The sequence below is a fragment of the Scomber japonicus genome, chromosome 8 (genome assembly GCF_027409825.1).
Source record: "Scomber japonicus isolate fScoJap1 chromosome 8, fScoJap1.pri, whole genome shotgun sequence".
In the NCBI taxonomy this organism is placed as follows: Eukaryota; Metazoa; Chordata; class Actinopteri; order Scombriformes; family Scombridae; genus Scomber; species Scomber japonicus.
This window is the reverse complement of record NC_070585.1, coordinates 33,684,180-33,696,679: the sequence shown is the minus strand read 5'-3', so window position 1 is coordinate 33,696,679 and position 12,500 is coordinate 33,684,180. Positions and strand designations below refer to the sequence as shown.

The 12,500-nt window shown below is 41.3% G+C and overlaps 1 protein-coding gene across 1 annotated transcript in view; it reads left to right on the top strand.

The window, feature by feature from the left end:
* The window catches only part of ccdc69 (coiled-coil domain containing 69), a gene marked incomplete at its 5' end in the record, with an annotated part of 14,607 nt that extends 6,312 nt beyond the window's left edge, over positions 1–8,295 (top strand). Inside the window, 6 exons of the mRNA XM_053324182.1 lie at positions 1,959–2,046; positions 4,311–4,384; positions 4,574–4,675; positions 5,487–5,606; positions 6,343–6,440; positions 8,121–8,295. Coding sequence (XP_053180157.1) covers positions 1,959–2,046; positions 4,311–4,384; positions 4,574–4,675; positions 5,487–5,606; positions 6,343–6,440; positions 8,121–8,295 — 657 coding nt within the window. The remainder of the gene's footprint in view (positions 1–1,958; positions 2,047–4,310; positions 4,385–4,573; positions 4,676–5,486; positions 5,607–6,342; positions 6,441–8,120) is intronic.
* Positions 8,296–12,500: the final 4,205 nt, after the last annotated feature.

Sequence of the window (12,500 nt, the reverse complement as noted above, 5' to 3'; positions counted from 1 at the left end):
GAAGGACAGATGGAAGGAAGGACAGAAGGAAGGAAGGACAGAAGGAAGAAAGGAAGAAAGGGCAGATGGAAGGAAGGACAGAAGGAAGGAAGGACAGATGGAAGGAAGGAAGGAAGGGCAGATGGAAGGAAGGACAAAATGAAGAAAGGAAGGAAGGACAGATGGAAGGAAGGAAGGACAGAAGGAAGGAAGGAAGGAAGGAAGGACAGATGGTAGGAAGGAAGAAAGGAAGGAAGGGCAGATGGAAGGAAGGACAGAATGAAGAAAGGAAGGAAGGACAGATGGAAGGAAGGACAGAAGGAAGGAAGGACAGAAGGAAGAAAGGAAGGAAGGACAGAAGGAAGAAAGGAAGGAAGGACAGTAGGAAGAAAGGAAGGAAGGACAGAAGGAAGAAAGGAAGGAAGGGCAGATGGAAGGAAGGACAGAAGGAAGAATGGAAGGAAGGACAGAAGGAAGAAAGGAAGGAAGGGCAGATGGAAGGAAGGACAGAAGGAAGAAAGGAAGGAAGGACAGAAGGAAGAATGGAAGGAAGGAAGGAAGGACAGAAGGAAGGAAGGACAGAAGGAAGAAAGGAAGGACAGAAGGAAGGAAGTACAGAAGGAAGGAAGGACAGATGGAAGGAAGGACAGAAGGAAGAAAGGGCAGATGGAAGGAAGTACAGAATGAAGAAAGGAAGGACAGAAGGAAGAATGGAAAGAAGGACAGAAGGAAGAAAGGAAGGAAGGACAGAAGGAAGGAAGGAAGGACAGAAGGAAGAATGGAAAGAAGGACAGAAGGAAGAAAGGAAGGAAGGACAGAAGGAAGAATGGAAGGAAGGAAAGACAGGCAAAAGAAAGGTAGGAAAGAGAGATAGTAAAGGATTGACAGACAGATGGAAGGAAGGACAGATGGAAGGAAGGACAGATGGAAGGAAGGACAGATGGAAGGAAGGACAGATGGAAGGAAGGACAGAAGGAAGAAAGAAAGGAAGGTAGGAAGGACAGATGGAAGGGCACTGAAAGAGCACTGGATGGAAAGTGGGCCAGACTGCACCCCTCGGTGGGCCGTATCTGGCCCGCGGGCCTCATGTTTGACCCCCCTGATGTAGAGTCTGATCATTAATGAGCAGACAGTACTCATGGTGCTGTGTGAAGGTGTAGAGATGATCCTCAGAGGAGAGTTTCCTCATTTGATTGAGCAGTGTTTAGGATGGTGTCGTGTCTCAGTCTGATGTGACGTCACGTTTCCAACATGCTCCGTTATTAAAGAGTTTAGAGACAGAGACCAGAGTATAAACACACACTGGCGGAGAGCGTTTAGGGCATAGACTGTAGGTCCAGTGTGTGTGACTCCTGAAGCTTCTGCTGTTTGTTCCTCAGATACAGATTCTCTCTCAGAAGAATCTCTGCTGCTAAAAATACTCTGAATGAACCTGAAGCTCAGACCTGCTGAACTCAGACCTGCTGGACCGAGCTCAGTGTGAACGGGTTTAAATCTGCTCACATTAACACTCAGATAGTGGGGGGGGGGGGGGGTGATAGGGAGTGATGTGTGTGTGTGTGTGTGTGTGTGTAGGGGAGGTGGTGATATGGAGAGGGGGAGTGATGGTGGGGGCGAGGGGGGATGATGTGTGTGTGTGTGTGTGATGGGGGGCGAGGGGGGGTGATATGTGGGGGTGATGGGGAGGTCATCATGATCAGAAACCAGAGAAGAAGAAGTTTATTCATAGAGCAGAACGAACTCTGACGGTCATGTGATCAACTGAGTCTGCAGCCAGGAGTTTATTTAGTGTCCTCACTGACCCTAAACACACACACACACACACGTGTGTGTGTGTGTGTCTCTTTGTGTGTCTCTGTCTCTGTGTGTGTGTGTGTGTGTGTCTGTGTCTCTGTCTGTGTGTGTACAGTTAAAGTTTCAGTGATGATTTTCAGACGTTTCTGTTTCTAAATGTGATTTATTTATTTTTTCTCTTTCAGGTGAAAACGGAGACGACGGCGGATTTAAACGTTCTGCACGAACAGAAAAGTCAAACAGCTACTGAAGATCACGAGAGACGAGTAGAAGGTAACAGCTGATCATCGTAACAGCTGATCATCGTAACAGCTGATCATCATAACAGTAACAGCTGATCATCGTAACAGTAACAGCTGATCATCGTAACAGCAACAGCTGATCATCATAACAGCTGATCATCATAACAGCTGATCATCATGACAGCTGATCATCGTAACAGTAACAGCTGATCATCATAACAGTAACAGCTGATCATCATAACAGTAACAGCTGATCATCGTAACAGTAACAGCTGATCATCATAACAGTAACAGCTGATCAGTAACAGCTGATCATCGTAACAGTAACAGCTGATCATCGTAACAGTAACAGCTGATCATTATAACAGTAACAGCTGATCATTATAACAGTAACAGCTGATCATTATAACAGTAACAGCTGATCATTGTAACAGTAACAGCTGATCATCATAACAGTAACAGCTGATCATCATAACAGTAACAGCTGATCACCATAACAGTAACAGCTGATCATCATAACAGTAACAGCTGATCATCATAACAGTAACAGCTGATCATCATAACAGTAACAGCTGATCATCATAACAGTAACAGCTGATCAGTAACAGCTGATCATCGTAACAGTAACAGCTGATCATCGTAACAATAACAGCTGATCATCATAACAGTAACAGCTGATCATTATAACAGTAACAGCTGATCATTATAACAGTAACAGCTGATCATTATAACAGTAACAGCTGATCATTATAACAGTAACAGCTGATCATCATAACAGTAACAGCTGATCATCATAACAGTAACAGCTGATCATTATAACAGTAACAGCTGATCATCGTAACAGTAACAGCTGATCATCATAACAGTAACAGCTGATCATCGTAACAGTAACAGCTGATCATCGTAACAGTAACAGCTGATCATTATAACAGCTGATCATCATAACAGTAACAGCTGATCATCGTAACAGTAACAGCTGATCATCATAACAGTAACAGCTGATCAGTAACAGCTGATCATCATAACAGCTGATCATCATAACAGTAACAGCTGATCAGTAACAGCTGATCATCATAACAGCTGATCAGTAACAGCTGATCATCATAACAGCTGATCATCATAACAGTAACAGCTGATCAGTAACAGCTGATCATCATAACAGTAACAGCTGATCATTATAACAGTAACAGCTGATCATCGTAACAGCTGATCATCATAACAGTAACAGCTGATCATCATAACAGTAACAGCTGATCATTATAACAGTAACAGCTGATCATCGTAACAGCTGATCATCATAACAGTAACAGCTGATCATCATAACAGTAACAGCTGATCATTATAACAGTAACAGCTGATCATTATAACAGTAACAGCTGATCAGTAACAGCTGATCATCATAACAGTAACAGCTGATCATCATAACAGTAACAGCTGATCATTATAACAGTAACAGCTGATCATTATAACAGTAACAGCTGATCATCATAACAGTAACAGCTGATCATCATAACAGTAACAGCTGATCATCATAACAGCTGATCATTATAACAGTAACAGCTGATCATCGTAACAGCTGATCATTATAACAGTAACAGCTGATCATCGTAACAGCTGATCATCATAACAGTAACAGCTGATCATCATAACAGCTGATCATCATAACAGCTGATCATTATAACAGTAACAGCTGATCATTATAACAGTAACAGCTGATCATCGTAACAGCTGATCATTATAACAGTAACAGCTGATCATCATAACAGCTGATCATTATAACAGTAACAGCTGATCATTATAACAGTAACAGCTGATCATCATAACAGCTGATCATCATAACAGTAACAGCTGATCATCATAACAGTAACAGCTGATCATTATAACAGTAACAGCTGATCATTATAACAGCTGATCATTGTAACAGTAACAGCTGATCATCGTAACAATAACAGCTGATCATCATAACAGTAACAGCTGATCATCATAACAGCTGATCATTATAACAGTAACAGCTGATCATTATAACAGTAACAGCTGATCATCATAACAGCTGATCATTATAACAGTAACAGCTGATCATTATAACAGTAACAGCTGATCATCATAACAGCTGATCATCATAACAGTAACAGCTGATCATCGTAACAGTAACAGCTGATCATCGTAACAGTAACAGCTGATCATCATAACAGTAACAGCTGATCATTATAACAGTAACAGCTGATCATTATAACAGCTGATCATCGTAACAATAACAGCTGATCATCATCATGATGTTTAATTTGTTTTCTGCAGAACTTCAGAAAAGAAACAAAGAAGAAAAAACTGAACTGACTCAAAAGTTTCAGGCTGCTGAAAACGAGCTGAAGGTAAAAATAGAAACATGATTTTATAGATTATAGATGATGTGTGTGTGTGTGTGTGTGTGTGTGTGTGTGTGTGTGTGTGTGTGTGTGTGTGTGTGTGTGTGTGTGTGTGTGTGTGTGTGTGTGTGTGTGTGTGTGTGTGTGTGTGTGTGTGTGTGCTCACCCAGCTGATCTGTGTCTGTGTTAATAAAGGTTAAGGTCTCCGAGCTGTCAGCTGATCTGCAGATTTATAACGAGCTGAAGAGACGAGTCCAAGAATCTACGTTCAAGAAAGATCTGAAGAGGAATATACAGGTATGTGTGTGTGTCTGTGTCTGTGTGTGTGTGTGTGTGTGTGTCTGTGTCTGTGTCTGTGTGTGTGTCTGTGTCTGTGTGTGTGTGTGTGTGTGTGTTTTTTCCATCCTGGTGGGGACCGCAACCTGACATATTACCAACCCTGTGGGGACTGACTCCTGGTTTCCATGGTAACGAGCATTGTAATCAATAGCAAACAGCCTCCTGATAGGCCTGGTCCCCACAAGGTTGGTTTTCCTGTATGTGTGTGTGAACCCCAGAGGTCACACACGGTACTGCAGTGTGGGGACCTTTTCCTGACAAAGTGTGTAAGTGTGTATATTAGCATGTTAGCTTCGTGTTAGCATATTAGCTTAGCGATTAGCTCCCTGGGTTTCAATCCAACATTTGTTCAAATACTGAATATGAATTGTACTGTGGCTAACAGTGATGTCAGCTGTATGCTAATAGACGTTAGCATTACGGGTCCCAACGAGGGGGGGGGGGGGGGACATTCAGCTTTCAAATTTATGTGAGTTTTTGATATTTAAAGTCATTTTTTATGTTCAAACAGAATTATGATGAATTTAGGTGTTAAAATTACGTCTGTAGACCCTTTAGACCCCAGTCAGGGTCCCCACCAGGTAGTAAAAACAGGTGTGTGTGTGTGTGTTACAGTGTGTGTGTGTGTGTGTGTGTTATTTTCTTTAATCAGAATTAATCTCAAAGTAAAACTCTAAACATTTATTTTTTTTTAAACTTTATTCCATCATTTCTGTTTCTGGATTCTTTAATAAAGACTAAAATAAACTCTCTGACCTTTGACCTTTAGGCCCACGGCAGCCCCGGTGCATTCTGGGAGTCTGAGCAGGAGTCTCTGCTGTTCGTCATCGAGATGAAGACTGAGCGCGTGCAGGAGCAGAGCAGGAAGCTGCAGCAGATGGACAAGCTGGTAGGACGGCCTTCAAAATAAAACTCCTGAAATATATAAAATATAATGAGACGTAATAATATAATATAATATAGTATATAATGATAACAGATCTAATTCCTCCTCTTCCTCCTCTTCCTCCTCTTCCTCCTCCTTCTCCTCCTCCTCCTCCTTCTTCTCCTTCTTCTCCTCCTTCTCCTCCTCCTCCTCCTCCTCCTCCTCTTCCTCCTTCTTCTCCTCCTCCTCCTCTTTCTTCTTCTCCTCTTTCTCCTCCTCCTCCTCCTCCATCTTCTCCTCCCCCTCCTCTTCCTCTTCTTCCTCCTCCTTTTCCTCCTTCTTCTCCTCCTCCTCCTCTTCCTCTTCCTCCTCCTTCTTCTTCTTCTTCTTCTCCTTCTCCTCCTTCTTCTCCTTCTTCTCCTTCTCCTCCTTCTTCTCCTTCTTCTCCTTCTCCTCCTTCTTCTCCTTCTTCTCCTCTTCCTCCTCCTCCTCCTCCTCTTCCTCCTCCTCCTCCTCCTCCTCCATCTTCTCCTCCCCCTCCTCTTCCTCTTCTTCCTCCTCCTCTTCCTCCTTCTTCTCCTCCTCCTCCTTCTACTTCTTCCTCCTCTCTCCTTTTCCTTCTCTTCTTCCTCCTCCTCTTCCTCTACCTCCTCCTCCTCCTCTCTCTCTTCCTCCTCCTCTCTCTCCCCCTCCTCCCCCTCCTCTTCCTACTCTTCTTCCTCCTCCTCCTCCTCCTCCTCCTCCTCCTCCTCCTCCTCAGGTGGAGAAGAATCTGTCTCTAGAGGATCAGATCATCAACATCTTGCAGCAGAATGAAGATCTTGGAGTCAGAATAGAAAACTATCAAAGTCTCATTCAGTAAGTTTATTAACATCTACACTCCTCTTCATCATCTTCCTCCTCTTCCTCCTCCTCTTCATCATCACCCTCTTCCTCCTGCTCAGCTTCCTCCTCTTCATCATCCTCCTCTTCCTCCTCCTACTCTTTCTCTTCATCATGTTCCTCCTCTTCCTCCTCCTCTTCATCATGTTCCTCTTCATCATCATCATCCTCTTCCTCCTCTTCATCATTTTCATCATTCTCTTCATCCTCCTTTTTCTTCTTCTTCTTCTCCTCCTCCTTCTCCTCCTCTTCCTCCTCCTTTTTCTTCTTCTCTTCCTCCTCATCCTCTTCCTCTTCCCCCCACCCCCCTCCCTCCTCTGTCTCCTCCTCATCCTCCTTCTCCTCCTCTTCCTCCTCCTCCTCATCCTCCTCTCTCTCCTCCTCCTCATCCTCCTTTTACTCCTCTCCTCCTCTGTCTCCTCCTCCTCCTCCTCCTCCTCCTCCTCTGTCTCCTCCTCATCCTCCTTCCCCTCCTCCTCCTCTCTCTCCTTCTCCTCCTCTTCCTCCTCCTCATCCTCCTTCTCCTCCTCCTCCTCCTCCTCCTCCTCCTCCTCTCTCTCCTTCTCCTCTTCTTCCTCCTCATCCTCCTTCCCCTCCTCCTCCTTTTTCTCCTCCTCCTCCTCCTCCTCCTCCTCCTCCTCCTCTCTATCCTTCTCCTCCTCTTTCTCCTTCTCCTCCTCTTCCTCTTCCTCCTCCTCATCCTCCTTCTCCTGCTCCTCCTCCTCTCTCTCCTTCTCCTCCTCTTCCTCTTCCCTCTCCTTCTCCTCCTCTTCTTCCTCCTCATCCTCCTTTTACTCCTCTCCTCCTCCTCCTCCTCTATCACTAGCAGTACTTTGGCGCCACCTGCTGGACGTTTCACTTGCTGCAATAAGTCACTTTGTTTTTGTCTTTAAACAAAAGAAAAAAACAAGAATAAGAATAAAAATAAAAATATTATTACTGTTGTCAGAATTAAAAGCTTTCAATGATGCAGCCAGAAACTTAATGTGCTTAATAAATCATCTTAATTAAGTTTTATTGTTATTCTTTGACTGATTTGACTTTTAAATATGTGTTAAATTGCATTTTTATGTATTAAAAAAGTGTTAAATGTAATTAAAACAGTACATGGAATTAAATCACACAGAAGACCCATAAAACATATTTCAGCCTGAATTAAAATGCTAAACTAACAAATCATTCTGTGTTCATTCATGTTTTTTCACCTGGATTAATCTGAAGCTGCTGATTTTAACATTTATCCCAAAAAAAAAAGAACCAACAGCAACAAGTAGGAACAATCTGACAAGTTTTATTAGAGTTAAAATAAATGAACTCAACAGTGAATTAAAGACTTTATCATTTGAGAAGTTTGTCCTCAAATTGATTTAAACTTTCAAACAGAAACTTATATGATTAAATTTAGATTAAAAACTCCTCTTTCTCATCTTCCTCTTCCTCCTCCTCTTCCTCTTCCTCTTCCTCTTCCTCTTCCTCATTCTCATCCTCATCTTCTTTATCCTCATCTTCTTCATCCTCATCCTGCTCTTCCTCCTCTTCTTCTTCTCTGGAAGCGGCTGCTGCAGTTCGTCAGATGATTAATTGTAATCTCTCTCTCCTCTCGTCTCGTCTCCTCCCGTCTCCTCCCGTCTCCTCCCGTTCCCTCCCGTCTCCTAGGCAACTGTCGAAGGAGCAGCAGGACCTGAAGGTGGCGCTGGAGAGGCAGGTCGTCGTGAACCAGAAGCTTTCTCAGGAAAAAGAGCAGCTGATGTTTAAGCTGCGTCACAGAGACTCGAGCCGCGGCCCGACCATCCACCTGGCGGCCATGATGCCTGAGATCGCTCCCAGATGACTCCCAGCGTCCAACCCGGACTCTTCCTCCACTCTGCTGCTCCTGGATCAGATTCACAGGCTTTAAAACCCTGGATCCTGTCACATGACCGCCCCCCCCCCACCCCCCCTCTAAACAACGGGGGGGGGGGGGGGGGGGGGCAGAGAACGACCACATGATCAACCTCTGAGGACTCTCTGATCTGATGTTTTCTGCTCGTCTGCGTTTTTTGTGTTTAACTCTTTTATTTTGGCGGGCAGCGTGAAGTCGAGTGTGATGTCACTTCCTGTCGAGCCTCAGAACAAGAAGTCAGCTTCACTCCAGCAGCTGCTACGAGACAAACTACAGCTCCCAGCAAAATGTGCAAAATCACCACAGCTGCAAATAACGATTATTTAATTACTCATTAATCTGTTGATTGAGTTCTGATTCATTAATTAATTAAAATAAACCTCAAGTCTCTTAAAGATGCTCAGTTACCGTCATAAAAACAGAAAATATTCACATTAAGAAGCTGAATCAGATCATTTTTACTTTTTCTTCCCTTAAAAGAATGAAAGCGATTAATCTTTGATCTAAATAGTTTGATTAATTAATTATATCCCAGTTATTATTATATTATTATTATTATTATTATAATTATTTCAGCTTTAAACATAAAACTGCTTCTCTCTTATTAACCCTTCTGTTGGTCTCAGGTTAAAAATCTGGATTTATTTCATCTAATTAGCTGAAAATCACATTTATGGTTCAATAATCACTTCTTTCATTGAATAAGGAGATCATTTAAACTTTAAGCTTCATTATTGATTATTGATCTTCAGGAGAACAGCTGATTATGTTTGTCATTAAAACAATTCATCAATTAGTCCAAACTGAAACTCTTATAATTAATAATCAGTGATTCGTTTCAGTTTCAGTTTTTCTTGGTCAAACAGAACATTTCATATTTTAAGACTCTGAGACTCTGTGAATGTTTTAATTTACAGTTTTAACATTTAAACATTTTAATGATTAATCAGTTTTTATAATAATCGTTATTTGCAGCCGCGAACATCCGAACATCCGAATCATTAATTTGATTCAAACATAAAACAGTGTTTATTTTAAAACAACTAGAGTTTTACGTACGTTCTCTGAGTTACGATAAAAATCAGCGAGATTCTCGAATGAGGTTTTTTTTTTCTCTTCAGATTATCGGACTTTTTAAAAAAAAAATTTTGGGGAAAGTCTAGAACTGAGATTTATTTCAGGTGTTTTTCATCAGTTTAGTCGAGTTAAAGGAAACAAACGGTAAATTTCGTGATTATTCGTAAGAAGCTAACGAGACGAGTAAAGTTCTAGCTAGCTAACCGAGACTGATAGTTTTTATCTGCTCAGCTGTAATCGTTGGTTTCTAGCAGGAAGTTCGTTAACGTTCACATTAAACCACTGAACCTCTCAGGTACACACACTTAAAAAACTAAAAAAAACTAAAATAATCTAGTTAGCTAGCTTCTTCTATTCACGACTTCCTGTCTCCGTTTATTCCGACGTCGACGCTGTGACAGAGGGAAACTTTAATCATGTCGATTCTTTTATACTTTAGTCGTAAAACCGATTTAGTGCCTGAAACTCTCGTAAAGACGAAGTTGTTAATAAAGCTTTTCTGTTACTGTTTCACGAAGTTTAGCTAACGAAGATTTTACCGAACAGCTCCGAATACGTTCGACTGTGTTTGTAGTTCGAGCAGAAGAAGAAGAAACGTCTGAAAGCTTCGAGCCTGTTTCTGTTTTAGTTACCGGTCCGAGGTTTGATTCTCCGGAAACTGAAAGAAGTCGAGTTTTTATTAGCATCGAGATTAACGAAGATTTTAGTTTCTGACGTCACAGTTTAGAGTTTAATCGTTGAGGTTCATGATGGAAAGAAAGAAAGATCCTCACAGCTTCATTTAGAGACTTGACTTGAATCCTGGTCCTTCTATAGATTTCCTCGGAGACGTAAAGACTTTAAGTGATTCATAGGAACTCAGATTTCCCTTTTTACTATAAACCAGAATCTATTGAAATCTAAATATCCCAAAATTCATTTATATGTTCAAATTCAGTCTGTTTGACTTCCTGTTGGGAGTATGAGCTCCTTTTATTGGAGCTTTTTAGGAGCCAAGAATTCAAATACTTCTGTTAAAGTCATTTCCTGATTTCCCAGAAGCTGAAAGAAGTCGAGTTTTGAGTTTTAGCTCCTGAGATTAACCAGGTTGTTGTTAATGTTCATGATGGAAAGGAAAGAAAGATCCTCACAGCTTCATTTAGAGACTTTAGTGACTGAAGCTTGTTTTATAGATTCAGACTCTTCATAGAAACCCGTTTTACTATAAACCACAAATATCCCAAAATTCATTTATATGTTCAAATTCAGTCTGTTTGACTTCCTGTTGGGAAGTTTCCGTTTCGTGTCTGTTTGACTTCCTGTTGGGAAGTTTCCGTTTCGTGTCTGTTTCTGTTTTAGAGGAAAACACACAGATCGAGGTTTTTTCATTTTCCAGAAGCAGAAAGAAGTCGAGGTTTGCTTTTAAATATATAATTTACAGCTCAGTTCATTAAATAAAACGTATTCAGTGTTTCCATATTTCAGTGTTTCAAGATACCGATCAAGTTTTTCATTTTCCAGAAGTCGAGTTTTCACCTTTAGCTCCTGAGATTAACCAAGTGTTTGTTAATGTTCAGGTGGGAAAGGAAAGAAAGATCCTCACAGCTTCATTTAGAGTCTTTAGTGTCAGCTGATCATCGTTTTATAGATTTCCTCTAAGACATAAAGACTTTAATGATTCATAGAAACTCTTCAGATTTCCCTTTTTACTGTAAACCAGAATCTGAAGCTACAAGTTTCATTTTTTAAATCTAAATATTCTAAATTTAAATCTCTCTGTTTGGACTTCCTGTTGGAAAGTTGAAGTTTCGTTAACAACGTGAAACGAATCTAAACTTTAACCGACAGTTTTTCTTCGTCCTGTTTGAATCTGAAGCCAAAACGATTCGTCAGTTTTTTAGTTTTTCTTTAGTTTGACTTTAACGCGTCTTCACAACTACGACTTTTTATTTCTCTCAGTTTGACATCGGATTTAATTTACAGCTCAGTTCATTAAAACTTATGAGCTCCTTTTTATTGGAGCTTTTTTAGGAGCCAAGAATACAAATACTTATCGTTAGCTTGCCTTTGCTTTGACGTGAATGCTAACGTTAAAATTCTAAAACACGTTAAATATGACGTAAACTTTCCCGAAGCTTTTCCAGTTTTGAGTTCAGCTAAACTTCGGTTTCACTTGAACGTTGATTCCAGATACTTGATGATGACGTTAGCCGTGAATGCTAACATGCTACGTCGTATGTTACCGTAACTAAAACGCTAAATATCAGAACGTTAGCATTCGACAATCACCGCGGTGCTAGCATGCTACTGTGAGCTACTTGTTCCTCTAGTGGATGAATAACTCAGAATAAGTTTCGTTTTCTGACGTAGAATCGGTATTAAAGCGTTACGACAGCGCTAACACATTTACTCCAGAAAAGTTACACGAAGACGTTTCTGAGCGGTAAAATGCTAACTAGCCGCTATGATGCTGACTAGCCGCTATGATGCTGACTAGCCGCTATGATGCTGACTAGCCGCTATGATGCTGACTAGCCGCTCTGATGCTGACTAGCCGCTATGATGCTAACTAGCCGCTATGATGCTAACTAGCCGCTATGATGCTGACTAGCCGCTCTGATGCTGACTAGCCGCTCTGATGCTGACTAGCCGCTATGATGCTGACTAGCCGCTATGATGCTAACTAGCCGCTACGACGGAAAAACAACCAGACTTTAAAACTCACTGGTTCGATTAAACAGCAGGTGAAGAATCCACTGAGCTCTGAGTCTCGTTAGCTTAACGTTAAAATATTATAATATTATACACAAAAATAAGACGATAAAGATAAAAGGAAAATAATAAGACGTATAAAGTTAAACAAAAGATAAGAAAACTACGGCAGAGAAAGAATTCACATCAACAACAAAAATTAAAGTTAAAATATCGTCAAAGTTTAAAAACTCTTCGTCTTTATGAGATAATTATAATTTAATAAACCAGCTGGTGACGGAGCTCGGAGTCTCGTTATCTGTTAACCCTTAAACAGACAACGTGCACCAGGAGATACACACTCTTTGACTTTCGTGTTGTCCTCCTGGGTCCTTCCTCTGTCCTTC